The following is a 27152-nucleotide window of genomic DNA, read 5'->3' as shown; positions in this document are numbered from 1 at the left end:
GGCTTTGCAGGGTGGGTGGTATTCGACTTGGGCAGGCTCTAGGGATGGGGATCACTGAGGGGCCCCTGCCCTCCACTGATGGGTACTCCATCCACAGCAGCCACCAGGGATCCTGTGGGAGGCACCAGCCTCCCCACGTCGGAGCCTGGTCTCGACGCCGCAGTGGCCAAGGAGCCCCGCGGCTGGGGTCTCGCTGATGCCGCCCCCAGCAGCCCCCAGCCCGCTGGAGACTCATCAGAGAAGGGTGGTCCTGGGCCCCTGGAGAGGCGTTCTTCCTGGTACATGGATGCCAGTGATGTCCTGGCCACCGACGACCCTCTGGGCCCCCAGCCCTCATTGGTGCTGGGAGGCACTCAGGCCCTGAAGCCGCTCAACTTCTCCAGTGACAAGCTCTCCAAGGCAACGGGTTTGAGCCAAGACACGGAGGAACCCACGGCCCCTCCGGGCGCCCGCCAGGCCGAGGCTGACACCACAGGCGAGGGCGCAGAGGATGCAGCTGCCCACGGCCGCGGTGCTGGCCTCCCTGCCGCAGGCCGTGGCGGGGACGGAGACGAAGATGATGAGCACACAGCCCCGGACTCCGCCCTGGACACCTCCCTGGACAGGTCCTTCTCCGAGGAGGCTGTGACTGACTCATCAGGGTCTGGCGCCCTCCCCAGGGCCCAGGGCCGGACGTCAAAGGGCACAGGCAAGCGAAGGAAGAAGCGCCCCTCCAGGAGCCAGGAAGGTAACTTGGGGCCCCCCTCCCTCCTTGTACCCCGAGCAGGAGTACCAGGCAGGCGAGTCGGCAGGGCTCCGGGCATTGGCGCGTGATTGGAGCTCATTCGTCACACGCCAGGGCCCTGGAGCTCCCCTTGCGGCCGGCCGCTGCCACCCCTTCCCCCCCGCCCGAGTGTGGGCGATTCCCGGGGCATCTCTGTGTCCTGCCAGAGAGGAGGTGGCAGCGCCTCTGCTCCGGGAAGGGGCAGCCTTGGGGGGCACCGTCCAGCCAGCACACCTCTAACCCGCTGACGCCTGCCTTACGTGGGCCACCTCCAGCAGGGCGCGGCGAGGGGCCTGGGGTGCGACTGTGTTCCGGCTCAGCGTCCACGCTCTGAGCTCAGGGTCGCTCGTGAGGGGCGAGCTGTTGAGCGCGTTTCTTTTATTTGGAAGCAGAGGTTGCCCTTGACCCTGACGATAATAAAACAAAAAGACTCTGTGTGATCCAGTAAGGTACGTACCAGCCTGGCGCTCAGCACTAACGGTGGCAGCAGAGGCAGGGCCCGCGCCCGGCCCTCCTGGACACTAACCCAGCTCCCCCAGCCCTCCAGCCAGCGTCCCCCGGGCCGCGGTGCCCGGCTTCCCCTCCCTCTCGGAGAAGGGCGGGAGCTGTGCCTCGCCTAGTTGGGGGAGGTGCGGCCTCAGAGCCTCCGCCGGGCCGACGGGGTGGACAGGGCCAGCCAGGATGCCCTTGGGGAGCAGGGCTCCAGGGCCCGGAGGGTGGGGACGGCGTGGCCCTCGGCCCGGCCACCAGGCTGAGGTCGCCCTGCCGGAGCCTCGTGCTAACTCCCGGCCGCCAGGCTTCGCTTCCCCCAAGTCTATCCACAGGGCACCCGGCCCTCCTCTGGCCCTGGCTCCAGCCACACGTGTCCCCAGGGAGACCGTTGAGGGACAGGAAAGACCCTGGAGACCGCTGCCAGGGACAGGCAGGCCACCGGCCCCTGTGGGGATGCACAGGCGTCCTCTCCCTGGAGGCAGCGGGTGGGTCTGTGGGCACCTCCTGGGACTCCCGCGATGGGGTGGGACAGTCAGGGTCTTTGCCGAGGCTCACAGCTGCAACCGGAGTGACGGGCCTGGGTCCCCATGGCGTCCCGGCCTGTGCTGTGGGCCGTGATCTGGTGCAGGGCCCCGGAGCCCCGCCTGGGTGGGAGCTCTGTGTGTGGGGGGGCGCCCTCTGTTCTCACACACCTGCTGCCCGATGTGCCCGGGGCTTGGCCAGGGCATCGAGGTGCGGTCGGGCTGGTGCCGGAGCCCAGGGCAGGGGTGTGGTCCAGTGCAGCTGTGACCTAGTTCAGCCTTGCTGCGGGGCTCCGCCTTCACCCTGCGCTGCGGGGGGTTGCCCGCCGGGGGGTGCTGAGCTGGGCTGTCTGCTTTCACGAGGGCACCCGCCTGTCCCTCGGGGCCAGGATTTGTCCTTGCAGCCCCAGCTGCTGGCCCTAGGTGTGGGGGACATTGGAGTGTGCAGTCCATGCGTTCGGGGACAGCAACCATGTGTGGCCACTGTCTGGTGAAAGACCGCTGTGCCCGGTGCAGGGTCTGCGCTCCCCCAGTCCCCCCCCGCCCCCGGCCAGGCCTGGGGCTCCCAGTCTGCAGGCTCGTGGGCCCTGTCATCCCAGTGTTAGGATGGGAGGAAGAACCCCTATCCTCCTTGTCTCCCCAACTTCTTATTTGGAGAAAAACTTCAACTCGACAGGAAATTTGTGAGGAGGTCCCAATGAACAGCACCTACCCTTTACCCTGAAATTACAAAAATGTGGAAAACATAGGAGAATTGCTGACGTCTGCTGCATTGCTCCCCCACCCCCCACAGCTTTACGGACCGACGTGAGGGTTGCTTATAGCCATCAGGATACTTTGTGCCGGGGTTTGTCCCCGGGGCCCCCAGGTCAGGGCCATTCTCCCGCGCACCCAGACACCGAGCTGTTTTTACCTGCAGCCCCGGCCGGGGTGACCCCTGGTCCCAGTCTACCTGTCATAGTCGTTGCTTTGCTTTTCTGGAAACAAAGTCCTGCCCAGGACCACACGTCCAGCCCCTTTTGTCTTGCATAACACCGCAGACACGAAGTCACTTTGGAGGTGTCCTGTTTGTCCCCCACCTGGGTCCAGGTTGCATTTAAGGCAGGAATCCTACACCCGTGACGTGAGTCCTCCCCAGAGCATCGCGGGAGGGGCTCAGGGGCCTGTCTGTCCCGGCGTCGGTGGCATTGACGCCGACCCAGACGTGTTACGGTGGTGGTTGTGGCAGAGCCCCGCTGCACAAGGAGTGTTTTCCCTCTGATTAGTAAGCAGCAGGTGGGTGATGCCCGGAGTGACGGCCCCCAGTTTGCACCAGCATTTCTGTTCTGTCGTGCCATCTTTCAATCGTGCAAGTGTCGAGCGTGGGTGGTGTGTTCCGTCCTCTGCTGCAGTGCTCGCGTGGCCACGGCAAGAGTGGGAGGAGTGGCGTCAGGGCGCCTCCGCCCGCTCCTCTGGTCCTTTCCTGGGTGCAGCCCCGCCCCCGCTCCCTCTGCCCGCCCCGGCCCGGCCCAGGCCCACCTGACTGTCCCTCCTGGGCCTGCAGCCACAGTGTGGGGGACTCTGATCCTCTACTCCTGCCCCATCTCTTTTGAGCTCTGGTCCCCGAGCTCCACGCTGCCGCCTGGCTCCGGGGTGCCGTGGGCGCAGGGCATCTGGGGGCAACAGCCAGGCGAGGGCCCCGGGACTAGAGAGCATGGAGGGCACTGGGTGGGCGCAGGGCCGGCCTGGGGCAGGAGCCACAGGTGTAGGGCCCGGTGCCCTGAGGACGGAGCTGCAGAAAGACACGGCAGGAGGCATCCACATGAGGGGCCGGTGGGGAAGTGACTGGGGCCTCCAGGGAGAGCTGGTGACAGTGGGGACCCGTGAGTACAGACGGAGTGAGACCTGGGGAGACCCCGCCCGCCTGGTGATGACACGTGCTTTGTGAAACCCGGTCTGGACAGGTGGACGGGGGCAGCAGTCACCTGCTTCCTGTGTGAGCCTCGCTGCTCCAGAGAAAGGGCCTGCCGTCCGAGTGGACCTGGGGACACGTGGTGCAGCCCACTGGGCAGGGGGCGGCAGGGGGCAGCAGGAGCCTGGGGACCCGGTGCGGGCCCCCTGCCACCGCCCACAGCAAGGCTGCTCCTGACCGAGTTCTTTCCTCTCCCTCCCCGCAGGCCTCAGGCCCCGGCCCAGAACCAAGTGAGAGGACCCACAGCAGGACCGCTGGGCGTGCTGCCGAGCGGGGCTCCTCCGGGGCCAGGCTGGGACCGGCCCCCGGGAAACCGAAACCCTGTGCCTTACCCAGCCAGTGCCGCGGTCTCCCGGAGCCCTGGCAGGGGCTTGCGGCTGGGACCCCAACGGGCACTGGGGCCCGGCCTGCCTGGCGCCTTCCTGGCCTGCCTGAATGCCCCCAGCCCCTCGCGGTTTGCTTTCTAAACGCCGATGCCCAGCCCCGACCCCACACCGCATGCACCACGGCACCCGCCCGCAGCCTGCAGGGGGCAGGGTCCGGTGGCTGCGGGTCCAGCACCACTGAGCTTGTCACCCGGCACCCAGCTGCTTCTGGGGACAGGCCCTCACAGACCCCCTCCCCCTGCAGCTGCGGTTAGCCGGGGCGGGTGGGGGCGCTGGAGCCCCGGCACCACAGCTCAGCCCCTCAGCCCACTCAGTTGGTCTGAAGCAGTCGTGTTTCACTGAAATGGGATTGTTTATGCGTTTCCACAGTTCTGTGGTGGCCCAGTCGGGGATAGGTAGGTGGGTGAGAGGACCCCAGGGCCTTTGGGTAGAGGCAGGCTGACAGTGCATGGGAGGGCCAGCGTCCCTCTACTCAGAAGGGGGGGGGGACCCCATGGAGTTGACACGCATCCTAGCATCTCCAGCCCTGAGGCAGGGAGGGGTCTGCCCTTGTGGCCACAGCCAGGACCTGGTCCCCTCATGGACAGCACAACCCGCCCTGCGAGCTGCTGCTCCCACCTCCAGACCCGGCTGGGCTGAGGGGAGGCCGGGATCCAGGCCTAGGGGACCGGACGGATCTAGCCAGAGGGGCTCCCGTCTCTGACCCCGTGGCGCCCCTGCCCACACTGCGCTCGCCCACCCCCCATCCTCCCCATCCCCCGCTGTGTGCTGCTGAGACTGGAGGAACTTTGGCCAATAAAGAGCAAAGCTTGCCCAGCACGTGCCCGTGTTGTATTCAGAAGCCGTGGGTGGGTGTGGTTTGATCACAGTGGCTGTGACGATGCGGGTGGGTGGATGGATGGATGGATGATGGACAGACAGGTGGATGGACAGACGGGTAGATGGAGGAAGGGAAGGACAGACGGGGGGGAGTGAGAGGGTGGGTAAATGGGTAGAGGGGGGTATAGCTACGTTAGCACATAGGTGGCTGTGTGCATGGGTGGACAGGTGGATGGATCAGGGGAGGGCGGGACAGCAGGAGGGGTGGGCCTGAGGGGCCCTGCCTGCTCCCACAGAGCCCCTAGAATCGGGGCAAGGTCCAGGACAGTGGTGAGATGAGCACAGCTCTACGGGGCCGTAATTTACAGACATAAACCTCACCTGTTGTAAGCGTATGTCATTCCAGCAGATGTACAAGATACTGCAGTCATCGCCGTGACCCACTTTCAGTATATTTCCATCATGCCCCCAAAGTCCCCGCATCCCCGATGTGGCAGCCGCTCCCCGTTCCCCCTCCCCCAACCCCAGCAACCGCTAAAGTGCCTCCTGTCGCTACGGATTGGCTTCCCGTGGACATTTCATGGAAGCGGGATCAGACAATAAGTGGCCTTCTGTGACGGTTTAGCATGTTTTTGAGATTTAGCCGGGCTGTAGTGTGTCAGGACTCCGTTCTTTCGTGTGGCTGAAGAATGTTCTGTTCTGTGGCCAGCCCACACGTTCATCCGCTCACCTGTGGACGCTCCGGTGGTCTCCACGTGAGGCAGCGCTGCCGTGAGCACGTGTGTGCTGCCTGTGTGCTTTCGTTTCTCAGGGTTCGATTCCTGAAACGAGAATGGCTGGGTCATACGGCAAGTTTATGTTCAGCTTCTTAAGAATTTGCCAAGCTGTTCTCCAAAGCGGCCGCGCCCATTCCCGCTCCTGCCGGTGCACTGCTTCAAGTTCCAGGGGCACCTGTGTCCTGGGGCACCACGTATGACGTGAGGTGGGAACCCTGGGCAGCCGAGCCTGTGCGCTTCTGCAGGGGGCTGTTCTAATTTGGGCTGGGCCATGTGACTGGCAGGGCCCCAGCTGCTGGGCCTGGACAGGGCTGTTTATAGAAAAGCCCGACTCCCCCCAGGCCTACTGGCTATTTATAGACCCGGGCTTGGGGGAGTTGGTGCCCCGGCCAGCGTCTGGCCCTGCAGAGCCCATCCGAACCCCCACGGTGCCCCCTGGGCCCCCCTGAGCCTCCATCTCACACCCGCTGGCCCAGAGCCCCGGTCTCCCGCAGGAAGGGCTCGGAGCCAGCAGTCCCCGCCTGGGGCCTTCAGCGCCACCCAGTGGTGGACAGAAGCATCGCCACCGCCCCCCTCTGATGTGACCTCTCCAGGGCTCCTGGGGGCCATCCCAAAGCTCAACTCCTGCATCCGGAGACAACAAAGAAATCTCCCAGAACGCTTTTGGTCCCTCCCGCTACAATCCCACCCCCTCCTAGTTGACACAGCCAGCCTCCCACGCCCTCACTCCCTGAAACACTCCACCCCCCGCCACAGCCCGCCCTGGCCAGCCCACGGTTCGCCCCATCCTCAGCCTCCTCAGCCCGCGGTGGCTTCAGAGCCTGGCACCCGGCCCTCCTGACCCTGCTGCAGCCGATTCCCGGGGCTGGTGGCCCACGGAAGGGCGGGGGGGGGGGTGCTGCCCACCCGCGCTCCATCACTGTCATCCAAGGAGGCCTCACACCCTGCTTGTAAGCCCTGGTGTCCCCACGTGAGAGAAGAGGGACTGGGGCACGGAGGGGCCAAGAGCCCTGCCTAGGGTCGGCGCCAGGGCTCTGGCCAGGAGCCCAGGGGGCTGGAGGGTGCAGGGGTGGGGGGAGGGGGGCGGAAGAGCAGGTGCAGCGGTGCTGGGGCGTGAAGCACTGACTCTCCAGGAGTCCGTGACAAGCCCAGGGTCCACTCCCTTGCTCCTGGGGAGTATCTGGTCCCCTGCCTCTGGCTTGGAAGCCCAGGGAGCTCAGTGGCTCTCTGAGCCCTGGGCAGAGGCCAGTGGACAGGCTCCAGGCCCCTCTGCACTGAGAGTCCCCCCAGGAAAGGAACCAGGGGCACTGGCTCCCAGCTCTGGGGCAGGGGCCTAATAGGACACTCCTACCCCCAGGGGCCCATCCCTCGCCCCTTCTCCGATCCGTAGGGCCAGTCGTGTCCAAGCCCAAGTCCACTTAGGGTGTGTATGTGGCAGGGTAGAGCGGGCGTTCACTCCGCTGGGAACACAGGAGCCCAGCAGCCCATGGTGCACCCTCTCTGGGCACCCAGTCCCTGCACAGGCTGGGGCAGGGAGGAAGTCTGGTGGGGCCTCTTAGACACCCCGGCCCAGTGCGGCTGGAGTGCATCACTGGCCGCTCCAGTGCCCAACCAGGTGACCTGACGGCACCGTCCCTTCTCCCTGGACTCAGGGCCCTGAGACCCGAGGGCAGCCGGGCTCCTGGATTTAGCCCGCCTGTGATACCAGGGTGCCCAGTGCCAGACGCCGGGGCCCCTGCCCATATGGGAGGGCGAGGGGAGGGGGGACGTTGGTGGGGGAGACACTCTGTCCTCTCTCTGCGCCCACCAGAGGGCGCCCGCGCCAGTCTGGAGAACCCGGGTTCACCGCGGGGCAGGTGCGCACCCCGTACACCCCGAGTGGGGCGCAAAGACGCAGCTCCCCTTTGGCAAACCGCACTCCCGCCCTGGAGGGGACCCCCGCGGTTTCTGGAACGCCGAGGTCCTGGACCTAGCGTGGCCGGCGGGCTGGGTCGCGGCGTCCAGGCCTCGCCTCGGGGAAGGCGAGCGCGATAGCCCCCAAGAGCATTCCCGGGGCTCCCCCGGCCTGGCCGCGTGGAGAGACCCCGTTGTGCGCCGTCGGGCCTTGCGCCCCCGCCAACCCTGGCCCGGCCCGCGGCCCCACCCGGTTCCGGGTGGTTGCGGGGGCGGGACCCGGCGGCCTGGAGGTCACGGCGGCGCGTCACGGCGCCCGAGAGCCCGCCCCCGGCCCCGCCCCCCGCCCCCGGCCGGTTCCTTTTAATGGCGCGGCGCCCTGGTGCGGCGGGCTCTCGGGCGGCCCAGCGCAGCGGAACAGTTGAGCCAGCATGTCGGGGACCCGAGCCTCCAACGACCGGCCCCCCGCCGCAGGCGGCGTCAAGCGGGGGCGGCTGCAGCACGAGGCGGCGACCACCGGCTCCCGGGTGACCGTGGTGCTGGGCGCGCAGTGGGGGGACGAGGGCAAAGGCAAGGTGGTGGACCTGCTGGCCACGGACGCCGACATCATCAGCCGCTTCCAGGTGCGGGCCGGGCGCCGGGTCCCTCCCCCACCCGCCCAGCGAGCCCCCCTCCCCTCCCCTCGGACCCAGACGGACCCTGTCCTCCCTGCCCTCCAGCCCTCCTGGGACACGCCTCTTGGACGCCTCCCCTCCCGGGACACCCTTCCCAGCCGCCACCCCCGCCCCCTCACACGCACACACCACCCGCTCACAGCCCCCTGCCACTCGTGGGAGCACACGCTTCCCTCCCCCACTGCCTCCCCCAGGGACCCCGCCTTCCCCACCAGCCCCACCCCCCAGGGCAGTGGGCCAGGGGCAGAGCTATAAATACAAGTCGCTGAGTTGGGGACACCGGATCCTCAGGGGGTGGGGTGTGCCGTGGGTGTGACACTGGGCCCTGCAGTGTGGGGGGCAGGGACCCCAGCTTCCCAGTGGTTTGAGGGCCACGGAGACACCCTCCCTTCCTGGTTCTGTCTGGGTCTGGGACAGGGCTGGCTGACCACAAGGGGTCAGTGCACGCCGAGGAGGCTGAGTGCCCAGAGCCCAGGGTGGGAGCCAGCAAGGCCCCTCTGAGAGGGGTGGCCCTGGAGGGTCAGCCAAGCAGAGGCAGAGGCCAGGGCAGGACAGCGGGCCAGGTCCTGACGGCAGGCAGAGCAGGGACAAGGAAGAGAGGGGGGAGCCTCGGACTTACGGCCGGGGCGACCCCGTGGCTGGCAGTGCCAGCCAGGAGGCCAGACACAAGCTCCGTCCCCTGAGGGCCCAGGGCGGGGCCTCTGCCGGCTGCGGGCTGCTCTCTGCACCCCGTCTGTCCTGACTGCCACCGGGCAGTCCCTTGGGGCCCCGTGCCATGCTTGCTGCCATGGGCTGACCTACAGCTCGGGGTGCAGAGGGGTCAGCTTTGGGGTGCGTGCATTGGCGCTGCCAGGGTTTGCAGCCACGGGCGGGAACGCCGCCAAAAGTGAGGAAGGGGCGCCCTCTGAGCTCCTCCTCCCTGGCTCTGTGGCCTCATTCCTGAGCTCCCGCCAGGCGGCCTGGGGCTCCGGCGCCCCAGGGGAGACCAACGTGCCGGGCCTGGGGAAGACGCTGCCATCCGGACCACTCCTGCCTGACGCAGACAGTGGGTTCCTGGAAGGTGCTTCCTGGGGTGGCGAGAAGTCTCCCACCCTCTCTCTGCCCTAAGCCACGGCGAGCAAGTCCGCTCCTCTCCCCTGGACCCTGCAGCCGGGCGCGTGGTCCATGTCCACTCTCCTCCCTCCCCAGCTCAGGGCATCCCCTCCTGGGGCCTGTCTGCTCCAGCAATGATGCCCAGGGCCCTCCGTGTGACCTGCCAGCTCTGGTCAGCCTCGCCCACCCGCCTGTGGCCGTCTCCCCTCCTCGAAGTGACCTCGGGGCTTTGCAGGTACCCGTGAGAGCCCTCATCTTGAAGCCACCGGGATGTCCTGGCTGTGGAGATGGTTCTGGAATGAGGCCCTCCCTGCTCTACCGCCTGGGTCAGCAGGCCAGGCCCTGCCCTCTTCCATCGCTGGACAGGACCAGCCAAGGGCAGAGCAGGCTGGACCCCCCAACCGCCTGGGGGGCCCCCTAGTCACCCTCTCCCCCACCCATATTCTCCAACTGACATCAACTGACATCAACTGACATCATTTCCACCTGCAGGTCTCTGCTCTGCAACATGTGGGAATAATTCCCAGCTGTCCTGGGAGCCCGCTGGGGTTTCTCCTCTCCAGCCTCCAAACAAGCTGGTGAGGCGAGGCCTCAGAGGAGTTGAGCAGTTGGAATAAGTAGCGCTTATGGGCCCTCACGTGTGCCACACCCGCATGGCAACAGCGCTGGGCGTCGGGCTGGCACGGGGAGGGTCCAGCCCCTGCCCCGGGAAGGCTGCTTTTACTTAGAGCGTGTATGCGTGAAGCCCAGGGTCTTCGCCGTCACACTGCACCCTGACCCCAGGAGCTGGTCCGAGCTCGGGAGCGAGGGGCCAGGGAAGCTGTCGGTGGGGTCGCGTGCAGGGGGTGGGCTGGGCTGGGCTGGGGCCCGTCTGGGTGGCTGCCTAGAAGGGCTAAAGCCAGCCGGCCCCAGTGGCCGGAAGGGTCCCCTGGCCTGTCACCTGGGCCTGGGGCCATCCTGAGTGGCAGCTGCTACCCCCGTGGCTGCCCTGGTCCCCGGCTCTGGTCTTGCCTCTGCTCACCCTCTGCCACCAGCAGGCCTGTCTTCCGTCTTGGCTCTGGTACAAGTGGGAAGCCCTTTGGTGGCCTTTGTCCACCTGGCTCACCTGGACTCACTTTCCTCCTGCCCAGAGGCGGCCTGGGGCCAGAGCCACCCATGCCCCCAGCGGCCATCCTCGTTTCTTCCCATCTCAGTGGTTTGGGGCCTGTGGTCAGCAAGCACCCCAAGACCCCCAAGACCTTCCTTATGGTCCAGAGACTCAGGCCTTAGGCTCCTCCTGCTGTTTTCTTTGACTCTAGGCCCCCTTTCCTGGCAGCCTCCCCTCTCCCCGAATGGAGGGTGCGCAGCCCTGCCCTTCACCAGCAGCAACCCTTCTGCAGCCTGCGCCCCCGGTCTGCCCCAGGGCTGGCTCCCTTCTCTCCTCATTCGCAGCCCAGCCCCCTGGGCTCAGGGCTGGCCGCGCAGCCTCCCGCTTTCCTCCCTCTGGTTCAGCTCCTGCCACAGCGCTGCGGCAGAGACCCCAGCGCCCATCCGTCAGCGGCCTCCCTGCGCTGGCGCCTCATACCCCCTCTGCTCTTTGCACGGACGGCCGAGGGCTCCGCTCACTCCCTGGGGGTCCCCGCCCTTCCCCTGGGCTCCGGCTTTCCATGTCTGCTGAGCGTCCTTCCTGCTGTTTGCCATCCCCCTCCGCCCGCCCCCCCCCCCCTCCGCCTCCGTGGTCCAGATAGGAGCCTAAGAGCTCACACACCTGGCCTGGCCGTCAGGCCTCGGTGCCAGCCCTCCTTCCATTCCCAGAGTTGCCTTCGTCAGGCTTTGGGCCCCCGCCCAGGACCCCGAGGCCTTCGCACGCACTGGGCAGGGTTTCAGATGCCCCTCCTTCCAAGGGCAGTAAGACAGCTCGGCTTGGCACAAGGGCGCGGGCGGGTTTCCCCGGGGGAGCGCCGCCGTCAGTCCCCAGGGAGCTGTGGCGATGGGCACGGTAGTCTCACTCGTTGGGGGCCGCGTCCTGCGGCTTGTTGGTGCTCTGGGTCCCCTCTTCCTGGGAGGGCAACTGGGAAATGCCTCACCTGGAGCCCCAGGCTAGTCCAGGAGCCTCCGAGGGGGAGGGAGAGTGGGGAAAATACCTGGTGTTGTTCCAGAAGCAGCCCCCTTCCACATGTACACCCTCCGATGACACCGGCCCCCCAGCAGTGCTCCAGGGGGAGGGCCTCCGCAGGGTCGCCCGGTCCCCCGCGCCCTCCTCCCTCCAGGCCTCACCCCAGTGCCTCATGGGACAGAGTAGCTCAGTTTGGGATGAGTGAATGAGAGGGTGAACGAATGAACGGCAGGAGCCCGCCAGCAGAGCAGACACACAGGGAGCTGAGGGCGGCCTGGGTGCGTGCACTCCATGGTTTCACCCCGACCCTGCTGGGGGTGGGGGCAGTTCACAAGGGGCTCCAGCCGGAGAGCCGGCCCCTCGCTGATAACACCCGCAACTCCTGCTGCTGCCCAGAGGCCTCCTCCCCCGCCCGTGGCCACACCCTGCGGCATGGGAGCAGCTTCAGGGCCTCGGAGACAGTCGCCCCGCACTCAACCTCTGCCCCCAGAGAGGGTGGGCTGGAAGGACACCTGCAGAGGCAGGTGGGGTCGGGGCTGGTCAGATACCCCAGTGGGTTGGCCTTGGCCCCGTTCCTGTGTCCCTGAGCGAGAGCCCCCCTTTCTTAGAGTTCCTGTGTCCCTGAGCGAGAGCCCCCCTTTCTTAGATCCCTGCGGCCAGGGAAGCAACCGGCAGGAGCGCCCACCGGGGAGTTTGAGTAACCGGCCAGGCCACAGGGGTGGCTTCAGCTCCCTGGGCGCTCAGAGCTGCGCCTGACCCAAAGCTGCGTCACGAGGGGAGAACCTGGAGGCTGGGAGAACCTGGAGGCTGGGAGAACCTGGAGGCTGGCAGAGCCCTGAGCGTCCCCCGGGACACGGAAGAGGGGTGAGGCCAGCTCCAGCTCACGCTTGCGGGGCCCCGGGCACGGAGCTTCCAGAACCTGCCCACCCAGGAACGAAGGCCCTGCAGAGGCCGCCGGACTGGGCCTGCGGGGCTGGGGCCTTAGGAGGGCAGGTGGGGTGTCCCTGCCCCGACCTCACCCCTGACTGTGCGGCCAGGAGAGGGCAGACGGGGGCCTCTCTGGGCGGTCACCTGGACCTCTGCAGAGCTGCTGGGAGGTGCGCCCTGCGGGGCAGCAGACCCCGGGCTCAGCGTCCAGGGCTGGCTCACGGCCCTGCGAGTGGACTGTGACCTGACGCCTGGGCCCCGCGGCCGGCAGGGCCACCTGCCTCCCACAGGCCCACAGTGGCCTGCGCCTGTTCCTAGGCGCTGGTGTTTACCCCAAACAAATGTGGTGTGTGCTCAGGCCAGCTGGCGTTGGCACTGGGCACTCGAGAGCAGGGGAGGGAGGCGGGCCGTCTGGACCCCCACCAAGGCAGGCAGGATGCGGCTGGGGGGGGATGTCTGGCATACGGGGAGAGCATCTGCAAGCTGCCATCTGGTCTAGCTTGGGCTCTGCTGCAAACTCCTTTCTTGGGACCTCAGTTTACCCATCTGTCAAAGGAGGCCACGCACCGTGGGCTGACCCACCTACGGTGGGAAACCTGACCCTGGGTGTGAACTCCGCGGAGACCCTCACGTGAGGGAACTCACTGCACATGTACTGAGGCAAGGGCAGAGCAAGGACAGAGGTCTCGGGGGGGCACAGTTGACCCCCAAGCCCGGGGCCCAGCAGTCACGGTGACTCAGATGGTCAAGGCTGAGCCCACTGCCCTACTCCCCCGCCCCCCACCTCGTCAGCATCAGCTCCCTTCCCTGTCTCCCTCCGTGGCGGCCCCCCCAGTTCACCCCCCAGCACAGTCTGCATCCGAGCCCCCCATGGCCTGACACCGCCTGCCCGCCCTTGCTCACAGGGCACCCCCTCCTTGGCCCCCAGCCCCCCGTCGTGCCCTTTGTCCTTCTGCTTTCCGCGTCATTTGTTCAGAGCCTGCGCTCAGTTCCCGCAGCCAACCACTTGGCTCAGGGCACCTGGGGAGGCGGCAGTCTGGCCTCCAGCCGTTGTCGGCCTTCGGGGGGCGGCTGAGCCGTGGGACCCAGCGCCGTCGTGCAGCGGGGCCTCAGGGATGCACGGCAGCATCGCAGCGACCCCAGGAGTCAATTAGAGGCAAACCCACCCCAGTCCCCCAACCCCCATGTCAGGCCAGACAGGCCTCCCCGTGTGCGTTTGACAAGTGGAACGCTAGGGTGTCTAGGGACCCCCGTGGAAGGGGCTGCTAGCCGGGCCGTGGTGGGGCCGTCTGGCACAGATCGCGGCCGAGCCCCAGGGCGAAAGGGGTATTGTGGGTGACGTTGGGCTCTGGCCCCGCTTCTTAAATTACCCGGGGGTGCGGTGAGGTCCAGGGGGAAGAGGCCCTGGCCGGGTCTCCTGGCGCCTGCGCCCCCAGCCTGGGCCATCTCGGTGGGGGGCGGGGGCCGGGAGATGTGTAAGTTTCATCCATCCCCAGCCTGAGGAGTAGGTGCTCCTGGCGGGAGGGGGCCGCCCTCATTCAGCCCTGCCTGCACCGGGCGAGGAGAGGCCTCGTATCGGGGGAGCCCCACCCTGCCGGGCCCTGCGGAGGCGGGGCTGAAGCCCTCACAGCCAGCAGCCACTGGCCGCCTCCACAAGGCTGGGGGACAGCGGGGCGTGGAGGACGGAGGCCCAGCCGTGGAGAGCCTCCGCAGACAGGCATGTGCTTCTGCAGGAGATTCAGCCGGGAAGGTGGAGCCGGGCTGGGCTCCGAGGCTCTGGGGACAGAGAGGGCCCCACAGAGCAGGCCCACGGCCTCTGGCACCAGCCAGAATGTGCCCCTCCCTGGGCCCTGCTCACTGGCTCTGGGGACCCACGTGCTGGGGCCCACGCTGTCCGCTAGTGGCCGGAACTGGGACTGGAGGCTGGTGCCCCTCAAGGGCAGGGCCTTCCCCTGGCTCCCCCGACTCAGCCCCGACAGCCACAGAGTGGTTTTTCCCTCTTTATTCTTAGATGGGAGACACAGGCCCCAGGGAGAGTCCCTGCTGAGAGGGTGAGGGGCCCTGGCCCTGCTGGCCCATGCCAGCACCCAGTCCCCTCACCCGGCCCCAGAAGGGCTGTGCTGCCTGGCCTGCCCTCTGCTTCCCCGGAGCTCGGGCTGTGTGGCAGCAAGGGCCATGGGGGCCTGGGTTTGCTTCCCGGGATGGTTGGGCCCCTCATTCCTGCATCAGAGGACGAACCCCCAGAGGGACTCATGGGCAGGGCAGGCAGGGCTCTGAGTGTGTCCGCAGCTTCGGGGCTGCACTAGCCAGCCTCCCTGGAGCAGTGGCACGTGACGGTCCTGGGTGTGGGCCAGCCGCTCTCTTGGACCCGGTCCCCTGGCCAGGCCCCTTCACTCCATCCCAGGAGCAGGGCCCTAAGCCAGCACCCCAGACGTGCATCAGAGCCAACCACTGGACCAAACTCCCCAAGTCCAAGCATGGACGGCACCTCACACTCGTTGGGGGACAGGACACCACCCCGGGCAGCCCAGAGGGGACTCCTGAGCGCCTGCATTTAGAGCTGCCTGCAGCGAGGCCGGTTGCCGGGCAGGCCTGCCCAGGGTGGGTCCAGGCCCCTGGGCTCCTGGGTGCTGAGCCAGTTTGTTTTCTGTTCCCAGGGGGGCAACAATGCGGGCCACACCGTGGTGGTGGACGGCAAGGAGTACGACTTCCATCTGCTGCCCAGCGGCATCATCAACACCAAGGCCATGTCCTTCATCGGTGAGTGCCCGCCCCGCCCCGCCCCACCCCAGCCTGGGATCCTGAGTGTGTGAGCAGGAGAGACCTGGGACGTCATCCAGCCCAAGGGCCCGGTGTGAGGCCTGGATGCAGCCGGAGAGCTGGGCTGGACCCCCGTCCCCCCTGCCCTGCCCAGCGTGAGGACCAGGTGCTCCTGGCCAGGAGGGAATAACCTCAGTGGGGCCTCGGCCCTGGGCCGGGAGGTTCAAGGTCCAAGGTCCCCGCCTCAAGCGGGAGCCCTCGCAGAGGCCTCTGACCCGGGATCTGTCCTCAGAGCCCCTCCCAGAGCCCAGGACCCCACCCAGCCTGGTCCAGAGGGAGGGAGAGTGCGGGAGGCTCCTCTGAGCGCCCAGACTCCCGCAGTGTGTGTGTACAGGCCCGTGTGCCTGTCTGTGAGCGAGCGCACGTGCGAGCGTGCATGTGTATGCGTCTGCGTGCGAAGGTGCGTGAGCGTGAGCGTGTGCGTGCGTGCGTGCAGGTACTGTGTGTGCGTGCTCCTGTGCGTGTCCTCAAGTGAGCGTGCGAGCGGGCTCGGGCCTGGCTCCCCACCGCGTCGCTGGAGACGGGTCTGTGCAGGGAAGCTGTCCCTGGCCTGCTCGGGCCCCTCTGTGGCGCCTCCCCTCGGCCCCTTCCCGTTGCCTTCTGCTGCCCACCCCCCACGGGACACGCTCTGGCAGCTCCTGGTACTTTTCCTTCTGGCTCTTTCCACGCCTGGGCAGGCCCACACTCGTGACTTATCTGCCCCGCCCCCTCGCTGGCTGGGAAGCTGGGGAGCCGGGGTGGCGCGGCAGGTGTGTGCCCGGCGGTTGGTAGGGGGTCTGCCCTGCACGTGGGCCCAGGGACACGGCGGCAGAGGGGCCGCAGGGCAGTGGGAAGTCAGGCTGAGCAGGAGGAAAGGGTCTCCCGGAGCCTCCGCCGTGGGTGAGGACAGGGAGCGAGGACGCCAGCTCACCCGGGACCCCACGCCCAGGGGCTGGGGCTTTGCTGCAGGAAGCTGCTCAGCGCCAGCCTCGGTTGCTGGGCCCCAGGCCCCTCCGGGAGGGAAACGAGGCCAAGGAGGCACCGCTCGACCAGGGGCGCTCTGCCCGGTCTCCAAGGAGCTGGGGGTGGGGGGGGCCAGCAGTCACCGGGGAGCATGGGCAAGGGCTCAGCTTGGCGGTCAGCACGGCCAGACGGCGACGGCAGCGGGAAGCCCCTTAGCAAGGGCAGAACGAGCTGGCACTCACACGGCTGCCCCTCCAGCCCGGGTCACGGCCGTTTCAGGACTCGTGGCATTTAGGTGACCTTTTGTGCTCGGTCTGAGTCACTCCCGTCTGGACCCATGTCCCGTCTCCCTCGGCCAATCCGGGTGCTCAGGGGACGGGCTCCTCCCAGGAAGGCAGCGGGGGCCCTGCCCAGCTGGTTTTGGTCTTAGAGGAAGGGGCCAGCGTTGGCTTTAGCCTGGGCCCACGGTGACCTCGTGACCTTGGTGAGCGCCTTCCTTCCCTGGCCTCAGCCTCCGCCCTCTGTAGACCCTACTTCAGTTTTACGTGGATGGGGAAGCGTGGCTCCCCCGAGGCCCTGCTTGGGTCCGAGGAACGGCTGGAGGCTGCATTTCTCCGCACCTCCTGCTTTCCCATTTCTATGCCACTTAAATAAAACGTAACAGCTTTATTGAGGTATAACGTACGTACCATGAAGTTCACCCCTGTGAGGGCACGACCGTCCCTCCATCGCGATTCAGTTCTAGAACATTTTCCTCCCCCTGAGGGGTTTCTCCTCCCCCCTCCCCCCACCCCCGACAACCACTGATCTGCTGTCTCCGTAAGTGCTTCATGATGGTTTTTGTTTTGTTTTGACCGTTTTCTTTGTTGTGATAAAATGTACATAATATAAACTGACCATCTCAGCCATTTTTAATTGTGCAGTTCGGCAGCGTTAAGTACGTTCACGTTGTGCAGCCTTCACCACCATCTGTCTGCAGAACTGTGTCATCTCCCTAAACAGAAACTCTGTCCCCATTAAATACTCACTCCCCCTTTCCCTCTCCAGCCCCTGCCCCCGTCTCCATGAGTCTGACTTCTCTATGGACCTCATGCACGTGGATCACACAGAATGTGTCCTTGAGCGTCTGGCTTATTTCACTTTATATAGTGTCCTCGAAGTTCATCCATGTTACCACCTGTGTCAGAATTACCTTCCTGTCTAAGGCTGGATAATATCCTATCATGTGGATGAACCCCATCCGCCTGTTGATGGACGCCTGGGTTGCTTCCCCATCTTAGCTATTTTGAACGATGCTGCAATGAACGTGGGAGCGCGAATTTCATGCTGTTTTTGTTTTTATTTATTTATTTTAAAAATAGGCCATTTTATTTTATTTTTAAAATTAATTTATTTTTGGCTGTGTTGGGTCTTCATTGCTGTGCGCAGGCTTCCTCTAGTTGCGGCGAGCGGGGGCTACTCTTCGTTGCGGTGCGCGGGGTTCTCATTTCGGTGGCTTCTCTTGTTGTGGAGCGAGGGCTCTAGGCACGCAGGCTTCAGTAGTTGTGGCACATGGGCTCAGTAGTTGTGACTTGCGGGCTCTAGAGCGCAGGCTCAGTAGTTGTGGCGCACGGGCTTAGTTGCTCCACGGCATGTGGGATCTTCCCGGACCAGGGATTGAACCCGTGTCCCCTGCATTGGCAGGCGGATTCTTAACCACTAGGTCACCAGGGAAGTCCCTGTTTTTGTTTTTAGATTTTTTTTTTATGTGGACCACTTTTAAAATCTTTATTGAATTTGTTAACAGTATGGCTTCTGTTTTATGTCTTGGTTTTTTGGTTATGAAGCATGTGGGATCTTAGCTCCCCGACCAGGGATTGAACCCGCACCCCCTCCATTGGAAGGTGAAGTCTTAACCGCTGGACCGCCAGGGAAGTCCCTGTGCTGTTTTAAACGTAAGGCCCCCGCGTCCGTGATGCGATTCAGTCTTGTGTCTGTGTTGCAGGCAACGGAGTGGTTGTCCACTTACCAGGCTTGTTCGAAGAAGCAGAAAAGAATGAGAAGAAAGGTAGGCCCGTGTCCCCGCAGACCCGCCCCGCCCAGGACACGTGCATGTTCCCAGCGGCCAAGTTGCCGGGTGGCTCGCCATGTGGTTTCTCCTGAGGGCGGCGGCAGGTGGGCAGGTGGGGCGGCTTCCACGGCTGGCCCCCTGCCTGGGCCTGCTGGCTCTGTCTGTGCAGGAAGCTGGGAGCGGGCAGTCCAGCGGCCCCAAACTCTGGCTCCAGGCCACAGCCTCAGTGTCGCAGGGGAGCTTTCGTGACACTGGGGACAGGTGGCACTGGGAGATAAAGACCAGGCTGTCCAGGAAGGAGCCCTGGAACCTGGAATATGTCCCTGATGTCTGGCTGAGACTGGGGACCATTGGACCGACCACGCAAGCAGGGAAGAATGTGGTCTCTGGGGGCTGTTCAGGGGCAGGAGGCTGGCAGGCAGTGACCGAGGCCACCAGCCAGGCATCTGGGCAAGTGGGACCCCAGTGACTGTTTAGAGGCAAGATGATGACACAGCAGCCCTGAGATGCCGTGGAGGAGGCATAGCCTCGGCCTCAGGGCTCAGCGCAGGCATGAAGAGAGCGAGTGGGGCCCTGGCCCTGGGACGCGGGCACCAGGAGGTGCCGGGACGGAGACCCCACGGGGAGACAGGCTCGCCGTGGGCACGTGGGTGGACGTCCCTGGGGGGAGGGCCCAGGACCCCCCCCCCCAGAGAGGCCACCATGGGGAGGGCCCGCCGCTGACTGGAGGTGACTCTGTGGCCCGTGGCCAACCACGTGCCGTGTCCGCAGGCCTGAAGGACTGGGAGAAGAGGCTCATCCTCTCTGACCGGGCCCACCTCGGTGAGTCTCAGGCCCTCCCTGCCCGCCTGTGAATGACGCCCCCTCCCCACCATGGCCTGGGGCTCCCCCAGGCCTTCTCCAAGGGCTTCCGGGGGTGCCAGGTCGGGATCACTGCCCCCACTGGCAGATGGGGAGATTGAGGCCCGGGGGACCCCAGTGCATCCCCGGAGGCCCTGTAACCGTCTGTCTCTCCCGCTCGTGGTGCCCCCGCCGGCCCGGCCGGCAGTGTTCGATTTTCACCAGGCGGTGGATGGGCTCCAGGAGGTGCAGAGGCAGGCCCAGGAGGGCAAGAAGTGAGTAGCGCGTGTGCTCAGCTCGTGGCCCTCGAGTCCATGGATGGAGAGCTGGGGGCGTGTGGGGTGGGGAGCGTGCGTCCACCCGAAGCCCCCGAGGACGGTGCCCGTCGGTTCACCCCAGGCCTCGCTGGCCCCGAAGCCCAAGTGAGCCGCCTCTCCCCGGGGCCGCGCCGTCCTCCCCGGCCTCCACCCCGCGGAGTGCCCGTGCTGTCTGTCGCCTGCTGCGCCCCCCACCCCTGCTGGGGTCGCAAGCCAGCCTTGACCATAGCTCTGTCACGGCACCCCGTCCTGCCCACCAGCTCTCGGTGGCCGTTCACTGGTTCTCCAGAGATACTTGTTAGAAGGGGCCGGGGACGGTTCTCAAAGCCGGGACAGGCATGCAGCAGACCAGAGTACCGCCTCTCACACACACGTGCACACGCGCCTGCACTGCCCACATTCACACTGTGCACACGCTCGTCCACAAGCGCACACGTACACACACACACCGGTGCACGCATGTCTGCACACAAATGTGCTCGCACCACATGCACTCACACGGCACACGCGTGTGCGCACGTGCATGCGCTGCACACATCTCACACGCTGCGCGTGCTCACACACAGGGGCACACCCGCTCCCACAGAGCATATGCACGCACAAACATGCACGCACACGCACACGGCTTGGCCACGTGCAGGTGGCAGTGCTGAGCCCGGCTGGGCTGTGGCGGGCAGAGCGTAGAGGATGGGCACAGCTGGGTCCCAGTCCCGGAGCAGCAGCCGCCGTGCCAGGCAAGAGGGAAGCCAGGGCAGAAGGCAGACAGGCCGGGGAGGGCACCACTGGGCACTGGGCCTCAGAGGGGGGGTAGGGGAGGGTCAGGGCTGGGACTCAGACCCGCGTGCCACCACCGCAGCCCCGGGTCCCTGGAAGCTGGCCCCGTGAGATGTCCCGTGGTTCTCATGGCCGTCCCAGACCCCCGGGTGCTGCTGCCGGGAGGGACCCTCAGATGCCACCCAGCTCGACCTTGATTTCTGGGGCTGGAAACTGAGGCCTGAGGGGCTGGCCGGGGAACCTGTGTTCCCAGGCTCCTCCCCCAGGCCCCGGGCAGGCTGGCCTGGGCGACCCGAGTTCACAGCCTGTGGCCTGTCTTTTAGCATCGGCACCACCAGGAAGGGGATTGGACCGGCCTACTCATCCAAAGCGGCCCGCACGGGCCTCCGTATCTGTGACCTCCTGTCAGACTTCGACGAATTCTCCACCCGGTACCTGACCTGTCCGTGACCCCAGGGGAGCCTGGCCAGGGAGGTGGGCGCAGGGCTCCAGGGGGCCGGGGGTCTCAGTTGTTGTCGCTTCTGCAGGTTCAAGAACCTGGCCCATCAGCACCAGTCCATGTTCCCCACTTTGGAAATAGACGTTGAAGGTCAACTCAAAAGGCTCAAGGTACAGCCGGGCACCTCGGCATCAGGGCCGAGCCCGCCGAGGGTCCGCGTCCCACCGACCGTCCGTGCACATCCGTGCAGTGCACCTGTCGCGTTATCACAGGTCGCCTGGGCTTGGGGGCTGCGGGCCTCCCGTGGGCGCCTCCTGGCCAGCCGTGCTCATGGTGCCGTTCTCAGCAGGCCAGGGGCTCACCTGCTGGCCTGGGCCCTCGCCTCCTCTCTGAGGAAACTGCCCCAGATGTGCTGGGGGACGGAGGCCGACCCTGTATGTCTGGGGCAGGGGCAGGCGGGAGACAGGAGGATGTCAGCGCAGAGCCCTTCTGGAAGTTTCCAGGGCTGGGACCCCAGCTCCTCCACCCTCGTCTGGGGCTGTAAATGTGACAGGGCGGGACGAGCGGGGACACCTGCAGACCGAGCCCCTCGCTGGGCAGGAATTTGCTGGAAAAGAGAGGCTGTGGGGAGGAGGCCAGAGCTGGGTGGACACCCTAGTTCCTGCATCTTCCCCCTTCCCCCAGGGCTTCGCTGAGCGGATCCGACCCATGGTCCGAGATGGCGTTTACTTCATGTACGAGGCGCTCCACGGCGCCCCCAAGAAAATCCTCGTGGAAGGCGCCAACGCAGCCCTCCTCGACATTGACTTCGGTACATCCACGGCCACTTCCCCACAAACCCCGCCTTTCAGAGACAGGCGTGGTGTGGCCTGCCTCCATGGCCGCGCTGCCGGCCGTGCCCAGGAAACGTACCGCCCTCGTTTCCCTAACTTCAGCCGAGAGAGGAGAAGGGAGAAGCTGGGCTGGAGGGGAGGGAGGGAGGGCGAGAGAGACCGGCGGGGCCCAACTGCCCCACGTGGGCCTCTGTCCACCCTGTCCCTGACCCAGGGACACACCAGCACCGAGGCCGCAAGGCGCAGGCCGGGGAGGCACGCACCGTCCAACCCCTCCCCCCAGCTCACACCCACCGTGCCCCATGCCGGCCACTCCCCCAGGATGGTCCCCCTGGAGACCTTGCCAAGGGGGACCCCTGGGCCCAGGTGATCTGCGGGGTGGGGGCCTGACCGGCTGTCTCACAGGGACCTACCCCTTTGTGACGTCATCCAACTGCACGGTGGGCGGCGTATGCACCGGCCTGGGCATCCCCCCGCAGAACATAGGCGAGGTCTACGGCGTGGTGAAGGCCTACACCACACGCGTGGGCATCGGCGCCTTCCCCACCGAGCAGATCAACGTGAGTGCCCAGCCCCGCGGGACGGCGTGGGCACCTGGTGGAGGGGCCTGGGGAGGCTATGAGGTGCAGGACGCTGCCGCGCTGTGGCCGTACACAGCGGAGCCCCTCGGCTCGGGAAGGGCACCGGGAGCTGTGTCTCTGCTCCGTTCTCAGGGACACAGGCCACCTTCGTCCTTGAGGGCCTGAGTCCGCCTGGGTTTGGTCTCAGGCAAGCTAGAGCAGGGCCAGAAGCAACCCCCCACCCCGCCCGGCAAGCTGCTCTCCAGCCTCGTGGGTGTTTCTGGAAGCTCAGGACACCGCCGGCCTTCCTCTCACCTGGCCTTGTGCCCTCATGGCCGGCGAGCACCCGAGACTCTTGTCCTGGGCAGGTGTCTGAGAGCCAGAGTGGGAAGGGGCTTGAATGAGGCGCAGGGACAGGGATGGGACTCCTGAGAAATAAACACACGCCTGCCCGATGCTCAGCTGCAGGGCCGGGTCCATCCACCCGCACCTGCCCACGAGGCCCAGGAAGTAGGTGCTGGTCAGTGCGGCCCTACCTGTGGGGCCTCAGCTGGGGCAGGTGTGCCGGGGACCAGGGAAGCAGGCGTGAGGGGGGTTATCGTCAGGGGCTGCAGGGGGGTCGGAGGGGAGGGCAGGGGAGGCACTGTGAGCGCCAGGCAGCCGGGCGCACGCTCCCTTTCCCGTGGCACCGGGCCCTCTCTGTCCCCACGCAGGAGATCGGTGACCTGCTGCAGAGCCGCGGCCACGAGTGGGGCGTGACCACGGGCAGGAAGAGGCGCTGTGGCTGGCTGGACCTGATGACCCTCAGATACGCGCACATGGTCAACGGATTCACCGCGTAAGTGGTACTCGCGGCACATCTGCTACTGAGCCCACCGGGTGCCCGTCCAGCCCGGGGTCCGCCCACCCCGGGGTCCGACCCTGAGTCCCCAGACATGATGGGAGCAGGGGAGCTGGGCCTCGGGGCTCAGGGCCACCGTCTCCCCACGTAGGGTGATGTCACCCGAGGGAGACCCTTCTCCACGGCATGGCCACAGTGGGGTGACGTGGAGGCCCACGCGGGGCACCTTGCAGCTGGCCCTGCGTCCAGCCCTGCATCTCCTCCTGAGCACAGACAGGGCTGGGGCTCCCCCACGAGCTGTGCCAGCGGCAAACGCCATCACTTCACTTCCCCCAAACCCCCAGGGTGACACTGGGCTCCTAAGAAGGGGGCAGAACAAACCCCCGGCAGGAGAGGCGACGCTTGAAGCTTGCGAGACCCCGCAGGGAGGCGGCCGTGAGGACGCAGCCCGCGCTGGTCCTGGAGAGCGGCCAGCTGGGTTTACGGCCCCTCGGGGGCCTCCGCAGGCCCCCCCGGCTCTGGGGCCCCGGTCTGTGAGGCTGTGGACAGGAAGATGACCCCGAGGGGGCCGGGAGCAGGAGCCCCCCTCCTCCGAAGCAGTACCCCCAGGGGGCAGGGCGGGCCCCCGACAGTGCCCCCGAGACCAGCCAGGCAGCCGGGCTGCTCTTGGTGATGGTTGTGGTTCCGGCGGCTCAGACCTTGCCCGGGGAAATGAGGGGCTTCATGCGAACGGAGGACTTCCTGCTTCCTCCCCAGAAAGACGGGCCAGGGTGCGAGGTGCACGCTTGTCACAGCGCGCGGCCCACGAGGGAACCACAGCCGCGCTCGGTGTGTGTGGGCCGTCCGTCCGCGGGAGGCACAGGGACGAAGTGGCCGAGGACACGGGGTCGGAGGCCCCCGGCCCGCAGTCCTTGTGTGCAAAACGGGGAGATGCAGCCTCCCGGGGCCCCGAGGGTAACAGCCCAGCCCGGGTCAGGGCAGTGGCGCTGCGCACGGTGGCCCACGTGGGCTCGGGAAGCCCAGGGACACCCACCCAGAGGCCCTTGAGGCCTGGCCGTGCAGAGATGAGGAAAGGAAAGGGAGAAACTTGCATGAAGCCTGGGCTCCCTGGCCCTGGGCGGATGGTGCGGGAGACCCTCAGGGGTGGACGACGTCATGGGCACCGGTGGTCTCGGCCCGGGCTCGGGGTCTCCCGGGTCAGAGGGGCATGGACGGGCACAAGGCTCACATGCCCAGACCCTCAACGCGGCCGTGAGAAGGGCAGAAAGGACAAGGCCACCAGATCGGGGTCCCCACGGGGTGCTCAGGGCCAGGTGGGCCAGGTGGCTGGAGCTGGGTTCCAGCCTGGCCATGGGCGGCCTTTTCCATCCTCCTCTCGATTCCTGGCAAGTAGAGGAGAAGCGAGGGGTGGAGCCCGACAGGAGAAATGACGGCGTAGCTGAGCGCCGCTCGGCTTCTCGCTGTGGTTCTGGACAGGCTGGCCTTAACGAAGCTGGACATCCTGGACGTCCTGGACGAGATTAAAGTCGGCATTGCGTACAAGCTCAGCGGGAAGCGGATCCCCTACTTCCCAGGTACGAGCACGGCGGCTTGCCTGTCCTTGGCCTGTCTCGCGGGACCTGGGAACAGACGTGACCCGTGGTTTCTGGGGCGAGGGGACAGGGTGTACGTGTTGAACACGCGGGGTCAGTGCGTGTCTGGGAGACTCATCCCGATTCTGTCTGTGGCAGGTTCTCACCCCGATGGGAGGCCTGGCCGGGCCTTGGGGCAGTTGCCAGGCATCCATGGTCTGGGAAGGGCTCAGAGGGACCGGCCTGACCCCGGGACCCTGGGGGGCCCTCAGGAGCCTGGGGTCAAGGCCCACCTCCCGGGAGCTGGGGACTCACCTGAAATAGCCGATGTCAGGTCTGGACGCTCAAAGCTCTGGGCAAATAGGAAGACGACTTTGACCTAAGAAAACATACATTTTTGGTTAGACTCCTTAAGGTTCTAACTGGAGTTTCTGTGACCAAGGAAGCATCCTTTCTTTTAAAAAGCATAAAGGCAGTGCTGTTTTCCTGGGGTCACAGTTACTTGTGCATCGGCACCGGGGACACGTGACCCCACCCTCACCAGTGGCCATGGGCGAGCTGACCCCCGCTGCCCCACCCCCAGCACGTGTGTACACCCGCCAGCACCGGCGGCTGTGGGAGCCCCGTGCGTCCTCTCGGCCAGTGTGCCCCAGCCCTACTGACCCTGAGCTTCGAGAGGGCTCAGGGGAGCATTCGAACTTGGAGTGCATCCAGGGCCCTTGCAGTGGACGGCCCCTTGCAGCATCTTCTGACGATAAGGGGTGGTTGGTGTCTGCTGTAGCCCTGGAGGCCCCGCCAAGTGGGGTCCCTGCGCTGAGGAGGGGGATATAGATCCTTTAGGACCTCTTGACACTTCAGGACCCTAGATCCCCTTAGAATTTCCAAGCGGGGGCCTCAGAGTTCCTCTGATGATCGCTGTGGACATTGCAGCAGAGCGCGTAGTGAATCCGTGTCCAGGGTGGCATGTCCCCTGGGCTGGAAGGGGTACAGCCAGTGTCCGAGAACCACCCCAACCCCCTGAGTAAACCAAGCAGGGCGGCTTGCCTTTCCCGCCTCTGAGCCCCGGGGCAAGCGGACCCCAGGCTGGGGGTCCTGGCCCCGTGGCCGAGCTACTGTCCACAGCACGTGGTTCACCCCCGCCCTGTGTGTCCCCAGCCAACCAGGAGATTCTGCAGAAGGTGGAGGTGGAGTATGAGACGCTGCCTGGGTGGAAGGCGGACACTACGGGCGCCAGGAAGTGGGAGGATCTGCCCCCACAGGCCCAGAACTATATCCGGTTTGTGGAGAACCACGTTGGAGTGGCAGGTGGGTGCCCTGAGCCCTGGCTGCCCCCTCTCCCCGCCGTGCCCTGGGCTGAACCTCCCCTTTCCCTTTCAGTGAAATGGGTTGGCGTTGGCAAATCCAGAGATTCGATGATCCAGCTGTTTTAGACAAAGACAGAGCTGATCCCGGCAGGCCACGTCCACGCCAGCAGCCACAGTAGTGTTCTTTCCCCAGCCAGCAAAACCAACGCCGTAAACAAAGAGATTTGAAAACTATTTTCTGTACTTTTATATTTCTCTTTAAGCCTTCAGCTCCACCCACTGATTTCTACAACTTGAAACATCTGAAAACCAGTGTTGGGTACATTTTAAAATCTGCTATTTCAATGAGCCGAAGCGCTCAAAACAGAGACCTTTTATGGCACGTGAATTGTCACATGGTTGTATGCCCGGTTGGAGCCGTTTAGTAATAAACAAATCCGACTGCCGCTGAACGGTAGCGAGCAGTGCCTGTTTTGTTCTGCCTCTGTCGTCGTCATTTTGACTTTTAAACGCTGGAAGGAGCCACTTTGCCACATCAGCAGTCTGGGTGACACACATTTTCTTTTGTTTTTTAATAGATTTATTTATTTATTTATTTATTTTTGGCTGCGTTGGGTCTTCGTTGCTGTGCGCGGGCTTCCTCTAGTTGTGGCGAGTGGGGGCTACTCTTCGTTGCGGTGCGTGGGCCCGTCATCGCGGTGGCTTCTCTTGTTGCGGAGCACAGGCGCACGGGCTCAGTAGCTGTGGCGCACGGGCCCAGCCGCTCCGCGGCATGTGGGATCTTCCCAGACCAGGGGTCGAACCCGTGTCCCCTGCATTGGCAGGCGGATTCTTAACCACTGCGCCACCAGGGAAGCCCTGACACACATTTTCGTGTCATGAAGCCAAGCCGTGAGTTTGCTCAGACCACAAAATGCAACCAGCCCAGGGAAGAGAGACCACGGGCATTAAACAGGTTTTCCAGAACCAAACACTCCAACAGATTCACCCTAGCGCCCCGAGCCCTTCCCCGCAACCAGCAGTGCCCTCCATTTCGGTGGGACAGCCACTGGCCGCATCCCTCCTGAGTCCCCTGGGCTAGGAAGCCGCTTCTCAACTGGCTGAGGCTGCAGAGAGCCTGCGGTGGTCTCTGCTCAACCGGAAGCCGAGTGGTAGCTCCCTAACCCTTCACAGTTTGGGGTAAGTTTAGAAAAATAACAGGTCTTTTGGTATCATTTCAGAGAGGGAAGGGATTATACATATGGAGAGACCTAGAGTCTGCTGGGCTTAAATCCTAGGTTTTTTCTTTTTTTAACTATTTATTTATTTATTTTTGGCTGCATTGGGTCTTCATTGCTGCGCGCGGGCTTCCTCTAGTTGCGGCGATCGGGGGTTACTCTTTGTTGCGGTGCACGGGCTTCTCATTACGGTGGGTTCTCTTGTTGCGAAGCGCTGTCTCTAGGCACGTGGGCTTCAGTAGTTGTGGCTCACGG

At 65.4% G+C, this 27152-nt stretch overlaps 2 protein-coding genes across 7 annotated transcripts in view; both read left to right on the top strand.

The window, feature by feature from the left end:
• INF2 (inverted formin 2) overlaps positions 1-4996 on the top strand; it is a 28506-nt gene extending 23510 nt beyond the window's left edge. For 3 of the 4 annotated variants that reach the window (XM_079912556.1, XM_079912554.1, XM_079912553.1), the window contains exons 21-23: positions 98-727; positions 1156-1212; positions 3933-4996. In XM_079912556.1, coding sequence (XP_079768682.1) covers positions 98-727; positions 1156-1211 — 686 coding nt within the window. In that variant the 3' untranslated portion in view covers position 1212; positions 3933-4996. The remainder of the gene's footprint in view (positions 1-97; positions 728-1155; positions 1213-3932) is intronic. The other variant, XM_079912555.1, reaches the window with a different exon arrangement.
• Positions 4997-7945: 2949 nt separating this feature from the next.
• On the top strand, positions 7946-26132 carry ADSS1 (adenylosuccinate synthase 1). 3 transcript variants are annotated; one of them, XM_079913098.1, is made up of 13 exons: positions 7946-8224; positions 15047-15149; positions 18136-18198; positions 18973-19023; positions 19250-19316; positions 20456-20563; positions 20660-20741; positions 21256-21382; positions 21810-21964; positions 22678-22802; positions 24282-24379; positions 25532-25652; positions 25754-26132. In XM_079913098.1, the coding sequence occupies exons 1-13, from the start codon at positions 8033-8035 to the stop codon at positions 25857-25859; spliced, it is 1398 nt and encodes a 465-aa protein (XP_079769224.1). In that variant the 5' UTR covers positions 7946-8032; the 3' UTR covers positions 25860-26132. The 3 variants fall into 3 exon arrangements, with proteins under 3 accessions (XP_079769224.1, XP_079769226.1, XP_079769225.1); XM_079913100.1 differs by having other exon boundaries at positions 25532-25681; positions 25782-26132; XM_079913099.1 differs by having other exon boundaries at positions 25532-25681.
• Positions 26133-27152: the final 1020 nt, after the last annotated feature.

This window comes from Stenella coeruleoalba (assembly GCF_951394435.1).
Source record: "Stenella coeruleoalba genome assembly, chromosome: 2".
Taxonomy (NCBI): Eukaryota; Metazoa; Chordata; class Mammalia; order Artiodactyla; family Delphinidae; genus Stenella; species Stenella coeruleoalba.
Note: the sequence above shows the minus strand (reverse complement) of the source record. Positions and strands in the feature narration are given on the sequence as shown.

Bases quoted from the DNA above. Each gene is read 5' to 3' on its own strand.
- ADSS1 (XM_079913098.1), top strand. From the start codon at position 8,033: ATGTCGGGGACCCGAGCCTCCAACGACCGGCCCCCCGCCGCAGGCGGC. The intron at 8,225-15,046 runs GTGCGGGCCGGG...TTCTGTTCCCAG, and splicing joins ACATCATCAGCCGCTTCCAG to GGGGGCAACAATGCGGGCCA. The intron at 24,380-25,531 runs GTACGAGCACGG...GTGTGTCCCCAG, and splicing joins GCGGATCCCCTACTTCCCAG to CCAACCAGGAGATTCTGCAG.